At 39.3% G+C, this 21,732-nt stretch overlaps 1 protein-coding gene and 1 long non-coding RNA gene across 8 annotated transcripts in view; one reads left to right on the forward strand and one right to left on the reverse strand.

The window, feature by feature from the left end:
* LOC142459670 (uncharacterized) overlaps nucleotides 1-6,200 on the forward strand; it is a 72,313-nt gene extending 66,113 nt beyond the window's left edge. The window contains exon 7 of the long non-coding RNA XR_012786478.1: nucleotides 2,794-6,200. This is a non-coding gene — a long non-coding RNA (uncharacterized LOC142459670). The remainder of the gene's footprint in view (nucleotides 1-2,793) is intronic.
* TADA2A (transcriptional adaptor 2A) overlaps nucleotides 1-21,732 on the reverse strand; it is a 65,081-nt gene that overhangs the window by 41,302 nt on the left and 2,047 nt on the right. For 4 of the 7 annotated variants that reach the window (XM_075561448.1, XM_075561447.1, XM_075561453.1 and 1 more), the window contains exons 2-5: nucleotides 17,429-17,527; nucleotides 16,437-16,490; nucleotides 5,020-5,126; nucleotides 3,487-3,546 (exon numbers count right to left, since the gene is read on the reverse strand). In XM_075561448.1, the coding sequence (XP_075417563.1) occupies nucleotides 3,487-3,546; nucleotides 5,020-5,126; nucleotides 16,437-16,490; nucleotides 17,429-17,453 (246 nt within the window). In that variant the 5' untranslated portion in view covers nucleotides 17,454-17,527. The remainder of the gene's footprint in view (nucleotides 1-3,486; nucleotides 3,547-5,019; nucleotides 5,127-16,436; nucleotides 16,491-17,428; nucleotides 17,528-21,732) is intronic. The other 3 variants (XM_075561451.1, XM_075561450.1, XM_075561449.1) reach the window with 1 other exon arrangement.

Genomic DNA, 21,732 nt, shown 5'->3' on the forward strand with positions numbered 1-21,732 from the left:
ATGATAGTCTAATTATATTTTAAAACTAGTATAAAAGGAAATGATCAAGCAGCTATCCTGCCTTTCCTGTACAAATGTTACTTCTGGGTGACCGAAGAAATAATAACGAGGTCATGAAAGGTTTAAGCAATTTGTAGCTCTATCCCCTATCATTCTGTGAGTAAAATGGATAACAAACATTACTAGGGCTTCTGTATGGTCTGGTGTAGGAAACCCATCGTGGGAGGGAAGTTGACATGATGAGCTACCACCAACTCATGGTGACCCACGCTACAGAAAAATGAGAACTGCTGAAACGAAGGAAGGGAGGAAGGAAGGGAGGGAGGATTGAACTCCCCGGGCCTTCAAGGCTATTGCCTTCCAGGTGCCTCTAGATGGATTTGAACTGCTAACCTTTCGATTAGTAGTCCAGTGTATAACCATTTGCACCACTTAGAGGCAAGTACTACATAGATAAAAAATATGACAAACTAGTTATTAAAAAACTCCAAACTCAATACTATCACGTTGATCCCGATACACAAGGTAAAACTGCCCTTTTGGGTTTCCAAGACTGTAACTCTTTACAGGAGTAGAAAGCCTCATCTTCCTCTTAAGAAGGAGCTGGTGGTTCGAACTGCTGGCCTTGGGTAAGCAGCCCAATGTGTAACAACTATGCCACTAAGGCTCCTTTAGTCTTCTGTTACCGACCCTAGGTTAGTCCCCCAATTGTCTTTTAGAGTGTTATAGAATTTGTTCTCATCAGCTTTATGGTGAGATAAAGGAGAAAAACTTTCCAGCCCCCTAACTACCATTCCCAAAAAGGGCATAAGAAAGGTTTTTACTAAAATTGAATTAATGTTATTCAGTGCTTGGACCACACTTCAGTTCTACGGAATCAGAGGAATTTACAATTTGACAAACTCACAGGTGATCCTTATATATTAAAGTTTGAAAACCACTGATATAAAGGGTGTGGCAGAAGGCACTGCCTTAACTTATTCAAGGTTCTAAGAATTACAAGACAAAAATAGGCATAGAACTCAGAAATCTTGATTAACGCACCACCCACCACAGCATGAGTAAGTCCTAAAAATACAGCACTGTGAGATGACACAAGTATCCATTTAAAGTTATCTGGGGTTCATGTGCAAAAAACTCAAGTTTTTAGTGGCTTCGTGTGTAGAAAGGCAAAATGTCATCGTTCCTCCGAAAGAATCACTGGAGATGAAAAAGGCAGGCCAAAAAGGAGTGGGGAGTAAGATCACCAACCTGCAAAAGCTTCCCAAAGGACAGAATTCTAAAATGTGTTTGTATGAATGTTGAATATGTAAGTAAAGGATGATGTCATCTGAAGAATTCATTGGACTTGGGAGTGAAACTTAGCGCTTTTAGCGCTGTGCAGAGGCAATGGTGTCCAGAATTGCTCAAGAGAATCTATGGTTCGTTTTCTTACAGTGGGTGAGCATGGCTCACCAGCCTACCCAAGCAAAACTAAATTGTCCCTCAAAGGATTATTTTTCTAATGAAAACATAAATTTACCTGTGGTTCTAGGCATTCTTACAGGAATAGAGAAAAATCAGTCAGCTTTCTAGTGATCTGATAACCTTGGTGAAATGAACTTTGACCATAGGAACCCCACATTTCCACCAATTCTTCACTGATTTTGCAATTAACAAAAAATGGGGAAATTTTATTAAGTCATACTTAGTGAAGATACTAATGAAAATAAGGGAGGTGTTTAGATAAAGTTTAGGGAAGGGTAGCCGGTTGGTTGCTAAGAAGTTTACGACTTAGAATTTCTTTGATTAATTCATTATGGTCCAAGATCTCACTTAGCAGTATAGGCCTAGAAACGCAGCAAGACTTCAAAAATGGTGTGATTCAACAATACTGATCAGCCCTGTCTAACGTGATTTTTAAGAAATTAAAGTCGATAAATTGCTGTGGTATGCCTCCCTGGTTTACCAATCATACATTTTATAAAGGGACTCTTCAGCTGAAGCTAAGGTTACTACTCAGCTGGCCTTCAACTAGGGAGCCAATCCTAGTTCCCCCAGGTGGCGAGCACAATGAAATCATGAGTCTATATTAGGTAGAAGAGCGCGCCAGAGGAGCCAATCAGAGAAGAGAGGAGGGGCCTCAGCATGGAGTCACCCCACAGTTGCTGGCTTTAAATATAGAGAAAGGAATGAGACGCCCTCTAGAAAGGAGAACAGCACCCAGTCAATAGCTAGTATGGACACAAAAGTTTCAATTGAAACTTTTGAAACAAAATTGAATTCCCCCCAAAACCTGAATGGACCTGGATTCTCAGAGCCTCCAGATACGAGCCTGCTAACAACTTGCTTTCAGCCTTGTAGCACTAAAGCAAACCAGCCAAGACTACCTGACTTCTACAGAACCGTGAGATATAAACTTGTTTCGAGCCAGGTAATTCTTGGTATTTTGGTATAGTACTAGCAATACAAAACTAACACAGCACCAACTGATTCTTCCTACGTTGTTATTGTCGAGCAGATACCTGCCAACATTCTTCCTGTAAGAAAAACTATGTGGGAGAGCAAATGTCATAAAACTACTTGGTGAACACGTTATGTGTTTAATATACCTTGAAAGATGACAAAGGTATACAAGGTGGCTTCAAAAAGTTTGTGAGAAAATTCCATTATTTTAAAATTAAATTTTCCATAAACTTTTTGAAGCCTCCTCATACACCTTCAAGCAGATCAAAAATTTACTTTGGCTACTTTGGTCCTGGACAGAATTTAAAAGATTACCACCGACATCTGCCTCTCCTCTTTTCTTTACAGGTGAAAACAGCATCCATCAATCAAATTACAGCTAAGTTTTATTTTGGCTTAAAAACCAGTCTGTCTTATCAATGTGATTTTATGTACTAATGATCTCATTTGCTGTATGTTCTTTTTTTTTTAACAATTTATTGGGGCTGATACAATTCTTTTCACAGTTCATACATATACATACATCAATTGTATAAAGCACATCTGTACAGTCTTTGCCCTAATCATTTTTTTCTCTTTTCTTCTTTTACATGCTGTATGTTCATTTTATAGCTCTCAAAAGGTAACAAATTTCCAAAAGCAGGGAGATGGAGTCCAGACATAAACTCTACTGCTCACATGAATGGCATACAGGTGTTATTAGCTAAATTAAAGCACATTAACAACATAGTTGCTATTATGTTTATCAACAAGTCTTTAAAAAAATCCCTCTCCTATCAGTAAATTTTTAAAAGTATATCCTTTAAAAGTTATTTTGAAATTTGAATACTATAAAACTGGTTTTGGACTTAAACACCTTAGTAGAGCCACAAAACTAAAAGAAAGTACTGAGTACTGATTATCAAATTCAGAAGAAGGACGGAAAAGGTACTTGGAGATGCAACAAAGATCTATTCCCAGAATAGAATACTTGAAAAAGGAATAAAACTTCCATAAAATTTCATTACCAACAACAACAAAAATCCCAAAAATCTTCATTACCATTATTTCATAAGTATGATCACTTTGATGTTTCTTGTACTCAAATCCTCGAGTAAAACACTGCAAAAGAAAGGAAAATTAAGTTACCAACAAGTTACTTTGTGAAACGTTCTCATCGGTGAGGAGGTAGTATGGGTACTTTAAAACTCAGCTATGCCCCCACGGCTTTCCCGGAGGTAATCAGGACTTCAAAAAGCCCACGGAAAAATGGAATGAGAAGATGAATCTTTCCATAGCTTTTGAAGATCCCCTCCTATATGCACGATCATAGCTTTTTAATGGCCCTCAAAAAGAAAAAGGCAATGTGAAAAAAAGAGTTTTTCTAGGCCCAACCCTCCTTTGATACTAGCACATGTCCCGTAATCAGATGGCTTACATATGAATCCTGGTTCCACACCTGCCACACCTCAGCAATTCTAAAACACATTTTGTTTTCATATTTTAAAACAATCAGAATTCATTTTATAATTGAAACCCTAATTCTCCCCTCCCTACCTCAAAAAAACAAAACCATCCCTATCCACAAAAAAACCAGCGCCATCAATTCAATCTAACTCACAGTCACCCTACATAGGGTTTCCTAGACTATAAAGCTTGACAGGAGCAGATGACCTCATATTTCTCACGTGAAGCAGCTGGTGGATTTGAACCAGCTACCTTGAAGGTTTAGCACTCCAATGTCTAAAGCAAATTATTTCCATCAGCCATTTAAAAAATTATGAAATAATCAGTGGCATTTTGGATCTGATAAAATATGGTATATGCTTTGTTACTTTGGGTCTAAGTTATCTAACATTGCTTCACCTACAAAAAGGGAGTAAGACCTCATAGTGGTTTTTTGGGGGAGTAGAATTTTTTTAAAAAAAATCATTTTATTGGGAGCTAGTACAACTCTTATCACAATCCATACATCCATCGTGTCAAACACATTTATACATCATTTGCCATCATCAGTCTCAAAACATTGGTTTCTACTTGAGCCCTTGGTGTCTGCTCTTTTTCACCCTCCCTCCCCACTCCCCTATGAACCCTTGATAATTTATGAATCATTATTTTGTCATGTCTTACACTGTCTGACATCTCCCTTCACCCACTTTTCCGTTGTTCATCCCCTGACCTCATAGGGTTTATAGTGGTGATTATACAAGTTAATTCATGTAAATCATTCAGAGTAACATTTGTAATTAGTCTTAAGCACCGCAACATGGTTTGTTGCTTTGTCACCTACCCAGATATTGCTCTTCAATAAGACAGTAAACAGGAACAATCTTCCAGCTCTGTTTCCTGTGGTTCTAATCCTTTAAACCCACTGGCAAGAAGTGGTTAAATAGAAAGGTGATGCACAGATGTGGAATATTCAACATACTCTTATTCGGCGGCTTCATTCCCCAACATTCACTGGTAAATTATGCAATGGAGGATTGACAGGAAGAAACAGACTTAATGAGGTACAGCCCTCCTGAGCAATCAGTAATTGAACTCACTACAGAAACCAAGCTAGCTCGGCGAGGACAGCCTCTCCTTGTTGGTTACCTGCAAGCAGAGAAAAAGGGAAGGAGGCCCACACTCTGCGCACTTGATGTAGGGCTCCGTGAGGTGGGAGGAGCAGCCTTTGCAAGGGGGCTTATCCGAGGGGTTATCTAGAACAGAGAAAACAAGGACACTCGCGTCAAATCATGATTACCTCACAGCCAAAACTCAGTGACCCTAGAGGACCGGGTAGACCCTACAGGACTGTCCCTTGTGGGACTCTGAAACTGCTAACTCCTGCCCCCACCGCCACCCCCTGCCCACCACCCTGACAAAGCTTCGGTTTAATGATGTGTAGGGATGGCGCAATTCATAATTTTGAGAATTCTCTAAAAAAATACAGAAGATATTTGCTATCACTTTCCAATGCACATTAAGCTGCCCTTAGTGCCCTTAACAATCTGTTGACCTTCTATTTCAATACGGAAGAATGTCAGATATTTTCTAGTTTTCCCATAGCAACTCTTTACAGGAGTAGAAAACCTCTGTATCCCACCTGGAGAGCAAGAAGGCAAAGACCTGCTAACACACAGCTGTGTGGCCAAGTTCATGGAGACACGGGGAGCTCATTCCAAACAAGAAAACAAGAGAAAAACTTTTTTACTTCAGGGCAATTTTCTTCCTTCCTACACTCACGTACGTTACTCCAAACAACACTAAACAGAATGGCCCCTACGGAATACTGTACAAACAAGTTTGACCTGGAGCTGTCAGGACACCAACACCCTATTTCCTGATAGTTCGGGGCAGGGGCAACATGGGCACACATGTCCACAAAGATAAAGCAAATCTGTTAACATTGTTAATCTAGGTAGTGGGCATGCAAGTAACCACTCCTATTTTAATTTTTATAAAACAGGGAGAAAGGAAGGATATAATGCAAACATAAGTATTTACAGATGGTTTCTTTTTGGAGCTTATACCTTAATTATGAGATCTTGTTATAATTTTGGGGAAAAATTTAGTTATAAATTTACATATCATACACATTTTTCCATTTATCCATTTAATAAAGTATATCATTGTATGGCTTTTCTTAAATTCATTTTTAGACAATGATTTTTTTTGCCTATGTATGTATCTGGTGTCTCTCTCCTCGGGTACCTGTATCTAGTTATTTTTTATGTCTGAAATCCATGATAAAAATTTATATGTGTCCTTTAATTATATGTGTTGCGATGCAGGTAAGCTCTTGCCCTTTCTTCATGCTCAGCACAGAAGTAATCGCTAAGTCTCCAGTTCTAACGGCAGTATCATGCGTCTAGAATGCTAAAGCAACGAGTACAAGTCACTCCTGGCCCAAACCCGCGGCCCTGGAGTCACAGCAAGTGAGTGAATTGCTTTCTGTGATCCGTGGCAGGAGTCGGGAGTAGATGAAGGCATTTCTTTCCGTCAGCCTGAGGCAAGACACTTCTCATTCTTCTCCCTGAAATTTTCTGGTATTTCAGAAACATTACTTCAGGCACCTTTTTCTCCACACTTGCGATTATTGTTTTTTTTCACTGTTTTTAAATGAAGACTTGGAGGAACGTGACAGGGGTTAAAAAACAAAAGCAAAACAACTCTTTCTGTCATTTGCTGCCCCGCTTCTCACATTCAAAATTGTGATAGGATGAAATTCACATATTTCATGTTAAGCACAAGGTGTCCATTTTTTCCAAATCATCCTTTTCCTCACTTCTGTGACTTTACTGATGTCAGCATGCTTTTATTTCCTCCAGCTCCTTTTAAAAAAGCTTCAGGCACTGATCAGAATGAGGTGGCTTTTTAGTAAATAAGGGAAAGTTCACAAAACTTAAAATTAACCATCTTAAAGTGTTCGCCTGATGGCATTTCGTACACTCACATCCCCTCTATTGAGTTCCAAAACATTTTCAGCACCCGAGAGGCTGGAAACTTTACAATGCTCGAGACAGTCCCATAAAACAGAACTGGTCTGTCCTGCACAACTTTCAAACATCCCAATAGATACTCAAGGTAGTGAAAAACTTGTTCAGAGTTACAAGAGCCTAGAAGTTAACTATATATATAACACAACAGATGTTTCAAGTGTTACTAAATGAGGATCTTTTTAGGAGAGGATGGCATATATTCTAGAGATTCTGTTTGTGCACCCCCTGCCCCCCCATCCTCTCAGAATTTACAAGGAGTTATTGAAACTTGTGGTATTTGGGAATCACCAACACAGCACCTGTGAATCATTCTGCATTTGTTATGATCCACAGTGATTCAACAAATGGATACAAACATGGGAAGATGATGTAAGCCATTGTCCTCTATTGTGAGTCCCCAAGTTTGGAGCTGCCCTCACTCTGAGACAACTGAAGCAAGCCCTAATCACAGTAAGCTCTCCCTCACAGTCATCTTCACTTGCTCCACATGCACCTTTAAAACGATGGAAAGGCTTTGACTCTTTCACCAAATAAAAACCATAAGCACCTCTTCCAACCTACCTATAAGTTTGACTTAAAACCAACATACTTATGAATGGATCGTGGGGGACTGCCTCGGCTGGTGTCACACCTGAACATACTGAAACACTGGATTTTATTATATAAACTGCATTCTGTTGCTTGAAGTTACTGCCTATTTATTTTTTATTTGGATCAGGCCATGCTAGTTTTTTTAAATGACACATACTTTGGTATATTATACATTTATAATATTAGCTGTATGCTGTGTTTATGTATTTAATTTCTCAGTATTAATAGATTTAAAAATATAAAAAGAAATGACTGGTTCTGGTAAGATTGAGAATTAATCCAGTCAATCCCCATTGGTGGACATTATGGTGTTTCCTGTTTTAAATAATACTGAAATCAATATCCCTGAATGTATGTATATTTTATATATGTTCTTCAGGATATGTATCTTCCGAGAACTAGAATTATCAAGTGTACAGGAAAAGTTTTTTGTTACATACCCTGCCCTTCAAAAAAATATTCCAGAACTTTTCTATCACCTGAGAATATAGGAAAGCATTTTTTAAAAACCAATTAGTCAAATGCAGATGGATTAAGAGATTAATAAATTTAACTGCATTAAAACAAACTCTTATAACAAATTCTGTATGTCCAGTTCAGTGGCATTGTTTACATTTTTCTTTTCTTTTTAAAAAAAATCATTTTATTGGGGCTCATACAGCTCTTATCACAATTCATACATACATCAATTGTGTAAAGCACACTCATGCATTGGTTGCCCTCATCATTTGCTTTCCGCTTGGGTTCCTGAAATCAGCTCCTTATTTTCCTTTTTTCCCTCCCCACATTTTTCAAGTTGTGTTTATCATTCCCACCTTCCTCTTCTGATTGTCCCACTGAATTATACCTTTACAAGAAGAAAAATAAATACAACAAACAATATCATTCGACTGTATAGGCAAAGATCGTTAAAATGTCAAATGCTTTTGTACATACATATTTACCAAATTTTAAAATAATGAATATTTTATTGTTAAAAAAATCAAAGTCTTTCTTGGCCAAAAAACAGGTAGATGTTCATTGTTAGATGCCATTGAATTGGTTCTAAATGACTCTGTACCTTCCAAACAATCATTCCTATCTTTGAGCCCATTGTTGCAGCCACTGTAACAATTTATCTCATTGAGAGCCTTCTTCATTAGCCCTGTACTTTTAACAAGCACAATGCCCTTTTCTAGAGACAGATCCCTCCTGACAGCATGGCCAAAAACAATGAAACAAAGTCTAGCCATTTTCGCTTCTAAGGAGCATTCTGGCTACACTTCCAAGAATTGATTATTCTTCTGACAACTCATGATATTTTCAATATTCATCAACAGCATGACTCAAAGACATTATTTGGTCTTCCTTATTCCTTGTCCAGCTTCATATGAAGCAATTAAAAAATAATGTAAATAAAAGTCGAGTCAGAGGCACTTTAATGTTCACAGTGACAACTTTGAGTCCTTTAAAGCTGTCTTCTGTAGCATATTTCCCCAATGTAATACATCATTTGATTTTCTGGCTGTAACTACCATGGGGGGTGGTGGTGGTGGTGGATGTGAATCCAAGTAAAATGAAACCTCTGGTAGCTTCAATGTTATCTCTGTTTACCAAGGAGTCTCCACCACTCATCTTTCCTTCTGGTATATTGCAGGAGCTTGAGGGTTACTGAGATGCTGGAAGCTATACCAGTAGTATTTCAAATACCAGCACGGTCACCTGTGCTGGCCCGGTTTGTATGGAGCTTCCAGACCAAAACAGACTAAGTTGAAGGTCAGAAAAATTAAATCAAGCTCACAAGAACAAAAATACAACCTTGGGCACATCCACCTGATTTTAAAGACCAGGTATGATGCACTAATCACTGAAGACCAGATGCATTAATGGGATGATAAGAACACACATGAATAAAACAAAAGATCATTAAAAAGAAACTACAGTGTGTGTGAAGAAGCAGATGACAACTATACCAAGAGTATTGAACTGTCGGTAGGCAGACTAATATTTACTTCTTCAATGCCCTACTTGCTGTATTAAGATATGTATTATTTTGGCAGATCTATGTCTGACATTGTCAATGATTATTGTAAGTTTTGCCTCACCACCAACTCCCGATGCTTGTGTAAATAGTGTCCAGTCACATATGGAATTATTTTATACATCAATAATCTATGTATTGCAATTTATAGTTAGCCTATATTTGTTCAGTCTCCCTTTCTCAATTGTTTTAAAATTATTACCATGGGGTAGATCAATGACACAATTAGCAGAAAGACCCTATGCTCCAAGATGATCAATAAGATTCTCTAAAATAACAAAGATGTTTCTATGGTGAGCCAGAGACAGATAGAAAATAGATTCAGGAATGGATTGGGGGCTCACACTTAATCCTAGCTCTAAGAACAATTAGTTGTTAATCACATGGCTCTGCTGGATACTCACCCTCATGAAGGAAGCAAGGAAGAGATGGGCACTACAGCAAAGTGTGGTGAAGAGATCAGATTGTGTCTGGCTACCAGAAAGAGCATCTGGAAGTCTTAAAGGCTTGTTTCAAACAAGCAGCCATCTAAGCGTGAAGTCAACTAAGCCCACATAAAAGCAGCACACCAATAGCTCTAATCCAAGGATTGTAAATTATATAATGCAAATCCAAAGGAAGGAACAGTGTCAGAGCTTACATGATGAGATTCCAGTGTGTAGAAAGCTATGGATGACAGTGGGGGCCCAAAATACATTTGTAGGATCCACACCAGAAATAAGCCCCTGGTGATTTCCCTCTCACCATAACTGAGGGATGGAAATAACCTGGTGTGGAGGGACTATAGGCACAACCCTAATAGTGAAAGTGACAGTGAACACCTTGTCATCTGGCCTCCCTTTTGAAACACTTTGTGCTTGATCTAATTTCCAGTGTTTTTGTGATTGGTATTTTTTTTTCATATTGGGGTTTACCTCTTGTATTTTGACATTCTTGGTAGCCTTCTTGACTGTTAAGTATTTTCCTTTATTTTTTGGTATATAAACCCAGGATAGATGGATCTATCGAGACAATAACTAGAATAAGCACTCCTGGGGAAGACGGCAGGGTGTGAGGGGCTGGGTGGGTCATGGGGAGCTGGTACCAAGGGGTACAAGTAGGAAGAAAATGGCCTGAGACACTGTGGTAGTGATTGTACAATACTGCTTGACTGCACTGAACTATATAGCATGGTGTTGTAATGTCTGCATTAGGTTCTAATAAAATGGTTTAAAAGGCAAAAAAAAAAAAAAAAAAGAAAAAATCAAAGGGGATGTCTGAAGAGACCCTGAAACTTGCTCTCAAATGTATAGTAGCTGAAGCAAATGGAATAAAGTAAAAGAGCTGAGCGAAACATCCCAAAGGGCTGTTCAAGAAGCAAATTATTTAATGAAACATGTGAAGACCTAGAGTTAGAAAGCCAAAAGAGCTCAGCATTTCTCAAACTGAAAGAAATGAATAAAATTGAAGCCTCAAGTTTTGAAGGATTCTATGGGGAAAATATCATGATGCAAAAAGCATGAAAAGATGAAAAAATTACAGAAAGAATTAATAAATGTTCAACCATTTCATGAGGGTAGTACATGATCAAGAACCAATGGCACTGAAGGAAGAATTCCACGCTCACTCAAAGCACTGATGCATGAAACAAGGATCCAACAGAATATCAACAGAAGTGCGTCAGCAAATTGATGCAGTGCTGCAAACTCAAGGGATAAGCCAAGAAAGCTGAAGACAGCTACCTGGCCAACAGACTGGAAAATTCCATTATTTGTGCTCATTCCAAAGAAAGGTTCTAACAAAACATGTAAATTATTGAATATCATTAATATATCATACAAATTTTAAAAATTCAAAATTGATTGTAGCAGCACATCATCACGCAACTGCAAGAAATTCCAGCTGGATCCAAAAGAGGACACTGAACCAGGGATCTCACTGCTGACATCAGGTCTTGACCGAAAGCAGGGAATACCAGAAAGATGTGTACATGCGTCTTATTATCCAAAGGCATTCAGTCATGTGATTCATGATGATGAGTAACATTGAGAAGAACCTATACATAGACCAAAACTAAAAACATAAAAATGGTTCATCCTATGAAGTGATACTCTGCTTCATAGAGAAGTAAAAATGAAAGCTCTACTGAGCTAGCTCTCAAGCACTAGACTGGCAAAATCCCGAGTGAGTGGATTTCTCTTAGTGTGGCTGTGGGGAAAGAAGCATTCTTATATATGAATGGATGCTTAAAGTTCATAGGAAATGGAATTAAAAGACTATGGAATTTTTCCACAAATGGTTTGAAAGCCTCTCTCCCACCCCCATATTGTTGGTAGGAATATAAAATGGCAGAGCCCCTAGAGGGGAATTTAGCAATATCTAAGCAAAACTGAGTGTCTTCTGATCTAGTAATCCCACTTCTGAGAACTTTCCATGAATATGGAACAATATAGGAACAACTCAAAAATACCTACAAAGTTATGCAGCAAATATCATTTGTAATTGTAAACTACTGAATGTTCAAGCATTGGATATTAGCTGAATAAGCTTTAGCATGGTTGCAAGAGTGATATAAAAATGTTAAAAAATTATAGGGATGATGGAGGGGTAGAAAAAGCACAAACAGTATGCTATCTTTTCTGTGAGATATAAAAAAACATATACATACCTGCTTTACAAAAGAAGAGGCAGTTAAACCAAACAACAGAAATTGAATATATAAAGGGGGTAAGGTGAGGATAGAGGGAGATTGGTGGGAAGCTCAAACTGACAAATTTCTAGAAAGACAAGGCCTGTATTCTTCAGTGTCCAAGTCAGACAAGGCAATGTAAGGCTGTGGAAATATTTCAGTCTAAAGGAGGCTAGAGCGTTCAAAAGTAAAAGCAAGAGGGAAACGGGTGGGTGAGGGGAGAAGACAACGGCACTGAAATATGGGACCTGATCTCTGTTATTAACAACCTGCGGTGTGCAGGTGACACAACCTTGCGCGCTGGAAGTGAGGACTTGAAGCACGTGGTCTACAGTATAGATTACAACTCAATGCAAACACCAAAATCCTCACAACTGGACCAATAGGTGACATCATGATAACTGGAGATAAGACTGCAGTTGTCAAGAATTTCATTTTAGTTGGATCCACAATCACTGCTCACAGAAGCAGCAATCCAGATGGAACAATGCAATGCACTGCACTGAGTGACTCTACTGTGTAAGGTCTCTTACAAGTATTGATAAAAGGGATGTTACTTTGAGGACTAAGGTGTGTATCTGATCCAAGTATGGTACTTTCAATCGCCACAGACATGTGAAAGTTGAACACTGAATAAGGAAGACAGAAGAAGAATCGATGCATTTGAATTGTGCCAGCAAAGAATATTCAAAGTATCATAGATTGCCAAGGAGATAAAGAAATCTGTCTCGAAGTACAGCCAGAGCGCTCCTTAGATGCAATGGCAAAGACTGCATGTCACAGTAATTTGGACGTGTCAGGAGACACCAGTTTCTGGAGAAGGGTATTATGGCTTGATGAAGTGGAGGAGGAGCAAAAAGGAGGCCTGATGCAGTGGATGTAAGGCAATCAAGCACACGAACAATTGTGAGGACTTCTGTTGTGCATGGGGCTGCCGTGGCTTGGAACTGACTCAGTGGCACCCAACAGTAACAATTACTGTACATCAGATCACCTGGGAATGATTATACATCACTGTGCATCTGCCAAAACACTGCGAATCTGGCTTAGTCAAGCTGACACTATTTGGAGTAGGAGTGGGTGAGAGGTGAGGTAGGGAAATTTAATTCATGACCTATGGTAAAATATTCAAAAATTAAGATGGTCTTTTAATAATGTTTTAAAATTAAGATTAAAAAAGAAAGCCCTAACTCGGAACTGGATCCTGTCCTGGAAGGAAAAATCCCCTGAAGGGCACTAGAAAAAGCAGATGGTAAAGTGACAAACTCTACGGGGATGATATAATAGAAAATTCCTGCTCATAAATGAATATTAAAAGTATTAAGGGATAAAGGGCCATAATACATGTCACCCTCAAATAATGAGGGAAAAGAAGCCATGGTGTGTGTTGTCCATATTGGTCTCCTATCTATAGACAGGGAACACAACAAAGCAAATGGGATAAAAGGTACATGAATGTATTGTTCTTTGTCTCCCAACTTTTCTGTGAAGTCTGAAATTCTCCCCAAATAGGTTTTCAAACTGTATTTAACAGAGAGGTGGTTATAAACTCCCAGCATTGGGCCGATTTGTCTAGGTTCTTTCTCCATATGATGTAAAATGAATGTTGAACTACAGAAGTGTACCTGAAGAGCCCATTCTGTCTTAACCTTCTATCAATGCCCAATAGGATGGGAGAGTGGCAAGAGTAAATTGCTGTCTTCAGCCACCTTGCAGTCGTCCTGACTCAGTCTATCCTGTGTGGTAGCTTTTCTTGGCTGTAATCTTTATAGAACAGTTCACCAGGCTTGTCTTCCAAGGAGAATCTGGGTAGGTTTGAACTACCAACATATACCATATATACTTGTGTATAAGCCGGGTTTTCAGCACAAAAAATGTGCTGAAAAACTGGGGTTCGGCTTATACATGGGTCAGTGGTACCCCAGCAAAGGTGTAACATCTCGCTGCCCCTCCCCCAGGTAATGGACGAGGGCCCATTATCTCCTGGGTGACTGTGGTTCCTCCTGCTGTTCATTCAAAGCCCTGCTGACACTTCAGGGCTTTGAATGTTTACTCACATCTAACCAATCAGAGCCGTCCTATCATGTGGATGGCTCCAATTCACAGAAGTACCCGTAGTGATTCACTTACACCGGCAGTTGAACTGCCTGCACGGACTCCCCCTCCTCTCCTCCCGGCTAACACGTCAAAGTCGCAGGGGGTGGGCATTACCATGAAAGTTCTTTTACAAAGTCTTGTTTTTTTATCCTATTAGAAATGGATACTCTTGAACCAAAACAAAAATGCCGGTCATATGAGGCTGGTTTCAAAATGAAGGTTGTGTCAAGAGCAGAAGAGAGCAATAACAGTATTGCAAGTTGGGAATTCTGTGTTGACGAAAAGCAAGCGAGGAAGTGGCAGAAAATGAAGCCTGACTTGGAACAGATTCCAAAAGCTAAAAGCTTGTAGTGGTTTAACGTCTTTTTATGGGGCTCTAGAGAGTGAATTGCATAAATGGGTTATTATGGAGTGTCATCAAAATGGTTACTGCGTAACATGCATGGGAATCCACATACATGCTCTACAAATGGCTAAGGATGACAAATATAAAGCACCAGGCATTGAAAAATTTGCTGCATCAGCAGGATGGTGTACCCGCTTCATGAATAGGTTTGGCCTACTATGTTTGAGACAGAGAACAAAGATTTCCCAGAAATTGCCATAAAACCTGAAGAAAACATTATGTCATTCCAGTCATTTATTATAAAAAAAGGATTTATAATTATGACCTGGCAGATATTGGGAATATGGATAAAACTGCCATGACTTTTGATCTCCCAAGCAACAGAACTGTGGCAAGTTTAGGAGAAAAAAACATTTTTCTCAAAACCATAGGAAATGAAAAAAAAAACAACACTTTACAGTTGTTCTATCATGTTTGGCTAATGGAACTAAGCTGCGTCCTGCCATTATTTTTAAAAGAAAGACCTTGCCTAAAAAGATCAATTTCCCACCAAGAATTACTGTGCGTGCACATGTTAAAGGCTGGATGGATGAAGGCGGAACGAAAAAATGGCTGGAAGAAATTTGGAACTGACGACCAGGAGCAGCCTTAAAGAAAAAGCCATAGTTACTTGTTTGGGACATGTTCAGCGCCTACCTATCGGATGAGAGAAAAAAATTGGCAAAATCTAGTCAAGTTACTTTAGCCGTTATTCCAGGTGGGGTTACATCTGTACTGCAGCCACTGAATGTATCTTTGAACAAACCTTTTAAAGACCTTGTGCGAAGGATGTGGCATGAATGGATGTCATTTGGTCAAGCCTGACTAACAAGAGGAGGAAATCTCATGAAGCCTGACAGAGTTAATAGCAAAGTAGGTTCGAGATGCATGGGCAGCCATTCCAGAAGACATGGTGCGACGTGCCTTCCAGAAATGTAGTATTAGTAATGCAGTGGATGGCAGTGAAGACTGCGCCTTGTATGAAAATGACAGCAGTGATGGTGATGACAGCGAGCTCAGTGAGGACAGCGTCTATGATGACCTCACCCCAGCTGAAGCTCTGCACTGGGATATGGATGATTATGAGGAATCCAGTTTTGAAGAATTTTAACTCTTTACATTTTAGCTTGGTTGCTGATTGAGCTCAGGGAATAGAACTCTTAAGGTATCACTGTTGAGCCTATTTTCCACTTACTATGCTGGTTTATTAATATTAAATAGCTTGTCCTTTTATGTTTTTTATTTAAAATAAATATTTAAATACATTACCCCACTGATGTCTCAATTTTTAGTAATTTTATTTTCATTTGTTTTGATTATTGAAAACTCACCAATAGCTTCTGCACTTTCCACCCTAGGCTTATACTCGAGTCAATCAGTTTTTCTGGCTTCCCAGGTAATAATTAGGTACCTCGGCTTATACTCTAGTCGGCTTATATTTGAGTATATACGGTAGGTTAACAGCAATCACAAGACTACTTGTGCCACTCAAAAATAAATATTAGTTAGTAGCCATCACATTTATCTTCTTTTTTTTTTAATCATTTCACTTTTAAAAAAATCATTGTATTATGGGCTCATACAACTCTTATCACAACCCATACATACATTGTTTAAAACATATTTATACATTCGTTGCCCTCATCATTCTCAAAACATTTGCTCTCCACTTAAGCCCCTGGCATCAGCTCATTTTTCCCCCTCCCTCCCCGCTCCCGCCTTCCTCATGAACCCTTGGTAATTTATTATTATTTTGTCATATCTTACACTGTTCGACGTCTCCTTTCACAGGGGCCAGCAAATTGATTCCAACTGGTGACCCTGTGTGCACGTGGAGAACCACATTATACAGTTTTCAAGACTATTGCCTCTGGATGCAGATCACTAAGCCTGTCTCTTGAAGAACAGCAGGGAGAGTCAAACTACGAATCTTTCGGTAGTGAAGTTCAACTACGGTATTCTGTGCCATTCAGGACTCCCCGAGAGTAAAGGCCATTTTCAAAATTGCTGATGTGCAAACAATACCCAAAGTGGAGTCCTTTGAGACTCCACTAAACATCTAATAATGGGGTTTCTTTTTACTGTATGTATTGAAGTATAAGCCGAACTGAATGCCACCCAAGACACCCCACTTTACCACAAAAACTGCATTAAAAATATGCTGAAAAACTTGGCTTATACATGAGTATATACAGTATGTCAAATCTCTTTAGAATCAAGTAACAGTCTAATTTTTTTCTTTGTAGTTGAAATTGCCTAAATTTCACACATGTACCATTCGCTGTACATTAAAAAAATTATAGATTACTCTTAGAACATGCATCCCATCTACAAAGGGGGTGAACTTAGGAGGAATCAATTTCTTTTATACTATCAGGGACATTTATTGGTCTTAAAGAGAAATCAGTGCTTTTAAAGTCCAATTTTAGGTTGTCCTTATACCTGGTCCATCTACATTTAGTTTTCTTTTTCTTTTTAACATTTTATTAGGGGCTCATACAACTCTTTTCACAATCCATACATATACATACATCAATTGTATAAAGTACATCTGTACATTCTTTGCTAGTTTTCTTATAGAGGTCAGATATGTCTTGTGTCATATATTCAGTGAGCAATTGGTAAGTATTGGTTGATTTGATACTACTGTTTTTTCAAGGTTAGATTCACGGGGCTTTAATGTTTTACTTCAAGTGTTTTCTTCCTTGATCAACTTCCACTTCAATTTTACATGGGACTTATATCCCCACTATACTTACTGCTAAAGGAACCCAAACGGTCCATTCCCTAATTGTCCACGTAGAATTCCAACAAGATTTCAGAACTGGCCAACACGTACACCAGAGCTTGATGAGTCCCTGTGGACAAAAGACATGGCACATGGATCAGGATAATGCAATATACTCAACTCTATTACGTCCTAGCTTTTAAAGGATAAATTCTCTCTTCAACTATTTTCTCCTCCTGTAAAACAGGGCATGATAATATAATCTGTCTTCCAGAGTTGTGGCCTAGCTACTCCCTCTATAAATGCTACCTATTGATAAGGAACAGGATATTTCTCTTTAGCTCTCTTTCATTGGAGGAGCTGACCCTCCCACATGGCATTCAGTTCCCAGAACTCCACCCCCCACTCCCACAGATGCAATAGCTTCTTATGGAAATGTGAATCTTTTTTTTTAATCATTTTATTGGGGGCTCGTACAACTCTTACCACAATCCATACATCCATCCATGTGTCAAGCACATTTGTACATTTGTTGTCATCACCATTCTCAAAACATTTTCTTTCTACTTCAGCCCTTGGTATCAGCTCCTCAATTTTGCCCTCCCTCCCCAGCCCCTCCTCCCTCAGGAACCCTTGATAATTTGGAATGTGAATCTTGAGTAAGACATATAAGGAAGTTTGAGTCCAGTCATTCACTAAGATTTTGGTCATGACTCCGGGCTGTTGAGATCCCCAAAGCGGTTCAACAGTTCAGCTCTTAATTTCTCTCTTTATCATAAAATTTCAACCTGAGTATCCTTACTGGAAACTTACGGAATCATGCGCAAAGTATCTTTGCAGGGGGGTGGGGGGGGGATGGGAATGAAGGCATATTTCACACTAGATGACTCTTCTACATTCAGCTTTTTGGTCCATTTCCTTGTACTTTTCACATTCTTCTTTGTGTCAGTTAACTTCTGGATGCCTACTTTTTCCACTTCTCAAAACCTAACTAACTCAATGCCATCAAGTCAATTCTGACTAAGCCTGTAGGACAGAGCAGAGCTGCCCCTCTGGGTTTCCAAGACTTGGCATCTTTATAAGAGCAAGTGGTCTAAACTTTCTCCCATAGAGTGGCTACAGGATTGGAACCACTGACCCTGTGTTAGCAGCTCAATGAGCACATTGTCCACTCTGCCACCAGGGCTCCCTTCCACTTTTACATTAAAGTAAACGAAACAGTGAAAACATCCAACACAAGTTTATATGGCTTTTAAAAAGCGCCAAGCACATAGAACTCAATAAATGTATATGGAATGGGCTTTTTCTCCAGGAGTGACTTATTTTACCTTGTGATTTTTAGCATGCGACAATCATTTATTGACTAGGCAACACTCCGATAACATGGCTGTTAGTTTTTCTTTTTTTAATTGGGGTGGAGGGTGGTGTTTTCCCTCTGCTGTAGACCTAGGAAAAGTTGGTCTTTGAAGAAAATAAATTTAGCAAGTGTTATTCTCTTAGGCTGGTGTGGGAAATTAACACTGTGGGAAATATGACTTGACTTATTCCCTGACTGGTATGGATGTATAGAAAATGGCCATGTAGCCACTGTAGCTCTTTTGAATTTTATATATGAAACAAAAGAGGGGAATATGACTGGGACTTATTCCCTGGCTGGTACAAAGGGAATCTGGAAGGCCAGTATCCCATGGTAGGAAGGCCGCCATTTTGGCAGTTGGAGATATAGACCAAGTATATCTTTTTGTGGTAATATATCATTTCCACAGATTCTCCCCTGAAAACTGTGCTGCCTTAAAGTGAGCACATGGTTGATTCTATCTCCTTATAGAAGTAGACATTCCTGTTTGCTCTATTTCTTCCCGCTGCGGCATCCAATCCCTCTCATACTTTTCTCCAATAGCAGATGGGCATAGGGGGACTTTATCCCCCATGCCTGGGTTCAAAATGCTTGCCATAAGCCTGAGTTTTTGGCTTGGCTACTTTAATATTGTCATCAGTTTTGCATTCACAGCTTTCAATGTATAGACAATAACCATGTCACCCCTGTGGCTCTATTTGATTTAATACATAAAACAAAAGGGGGAATCATGGGAAACTGAAAGATTTCTCCCAAGTTGTCTCCCCACCAAATATATATAAATGACTATACACTTGGAGGTCATCGAAAACAGGTCAGAGGTTATTCTCCCTAAGGGTTATCAGTCATCTAGAGCAATCAGACTGTATAGTCTATCCCACCCTAAGAAGGGCCCACTCCCTTCTGATAAGGATAGTAATAGATTGTTTCCCTGTAGGAGAACCCAGGGAGGTCAAGCCAACTCAAAGGAGACCAAGGGTGGGTCTCCATCATGAATCTAGGGTCCGCCCTTGTTACATGTATACTCCTACTCCCTTAACTTCCTATCATGTGTACACCCCTAGCTCATCCCCTTCCTGTTACGCTTATGCCCACTGTCTACACCCCTCCTATTGCTGTACTGCCTATTGTACACCCCCTTCCTGTGATGTATGTCCTTACCTGGTATTAGGGGGCATGCACACCCTAAAGATATGTAAGCCTTGGTTAGCAATTAATCACTCGCTCCTGCCCTGTACCACCAAGAGAAGCTGAGGTGAGCATGCTACCATGAAATGTGTCTGACTCCAATATTTCAATCTCTCTTATTCTGTGATTTTACTATAATCTTTACTTATTATTGCTGTACAATTGTGCCTACTGGACCCATGATGATTTGTTAGGGGCTGACTCCCCTGACAAGCTGGGCTCGCTAAAGAAGCAAAACTAGTAAACCTTATATATGTGGTGTGTGTGTAGAGACAGAAAGTTATATCCAAAAATGACTCTCAGTTGTAGAAGTAGGGAAATTCAAGCACAAGGTTCAAAGTCCATGGATCAGATGTCAAAGCTGGATACTTCAGATTTGTATAGCTTTGGGGTCTGATAAATCCAAAGGTCAGTAGGCTAGTGGCTGCAGAAGTGAATGAATCCAAGGTCAGAGGTCAGATAACAGGTCTCTTGAAGACTTTCAGGATCAACAGGGAGGCCGTGGGGCTTAAGTCCAAAAAACCAGAAGTCAGTGAGCCAAATGCATGATCCGGACCCAGTAAAAAACAAGTTTCTAAAGCTACCACTTACATTTTAAGTGGGTCACACCCCAGAAGAGACCAGTTACATCAGGGCTTCAACCTAAGTAAAGTGTTGCATTCTACCCCAATCCTCTTACAAATTATTTCTCTGCTTTGCTTATACCACATCTTATGGAGGTGATTACATTGTGTTAGGTCAGAACAGGAGGGAGCACGAAATCCTAACTGTCAAAACACTGAGAATCCTGGCCCAGCCAAGTTGACCCCAAATCTATCACAGATATTATGCACTCTAATAAAAAATGGTCAACATTTATTGAGCTCTCCCCGAGTTTTTGGGTGGTGCAAATGGTTAACATGCTTGGCTGCTAACTGAAAGTTTGGAGGTTCCAATCTACCCAGAAGTGCCTTCAAAGAAATGCCTGGAGATCTACTTCTAAAAAACCCAGTCACTGAAAATCCTATGTAGCAGAGTTCCACACTGGCACCCAATGGGATGGCCCTGGGTCTGGTTCCATTCTACCATGATTTAACAGGTGGTACTCCTGAATCTGACTTCTTTCTGTAGCTTCAAAACCCTCTAGCATGCTGCTGCTTTTTTAAAAAAGCATTTTCAATTAAAATTATTAATCAGCATGGATTGTGGTAAGAACTGTACAAGCCCCCAATAAAATGATTTTAAAAAAAAAATAAAATTATTAATCAGGAGTTAATACATATAACATTCTATAGTTCAAGCACATCAAGCAGTATTGTACAACTGCTACCACAATCAGTTTCCAAACATTCTTTTGCTTTCTGGACTCCTTGACATCGACTCCCTTTACCTACTCTGCCCCCCAACCCTTATTTTACTTGCTGTTCCTACAGCTTCACCAGTCTCGAGTTACATATACCAAAAAACAGAACAGCATATAACACAACTTCAAGAGCGTGACCTCCAATGATACAACCTCTCTGAGATACACTGTAATATGAACAAAAACAAAACAACAATACAGAAAATGTTGGAAACCAGATCAGGTCCAGCATGCACCAGAGGAGGAATCAACTGACAAGGTTTTAACGGTTCAAGTCAGATTTATACGTGCTCCTTTTTCAGTAGTGCCTGAAAGACTTATTTGCATAATTATCTTACAGGTAGTGAGTGACCTCTGTGGTAGAATGTGAGGACACTCTGATAAGCCATCAGCTGTCAGCTTTCTCTGTCATATGCATAGTGTTTCAATAAGCAACGTTTTTTCTTCT

This window comes from Tenrec ecaudatus, chromosome 10, assembly GCF_050624435.1.
Source record: "Tenrec ecaudatus isolate mTenEca1 chromosome 10, mTenEca1.hap1, whole genome shotgun sequence".
NCBI lineage: Eukaryota > Metazoa > Chordata > Mammalia > Afrosoricida > Tenrecidae > Tenrec > Tenrec ecaudatus.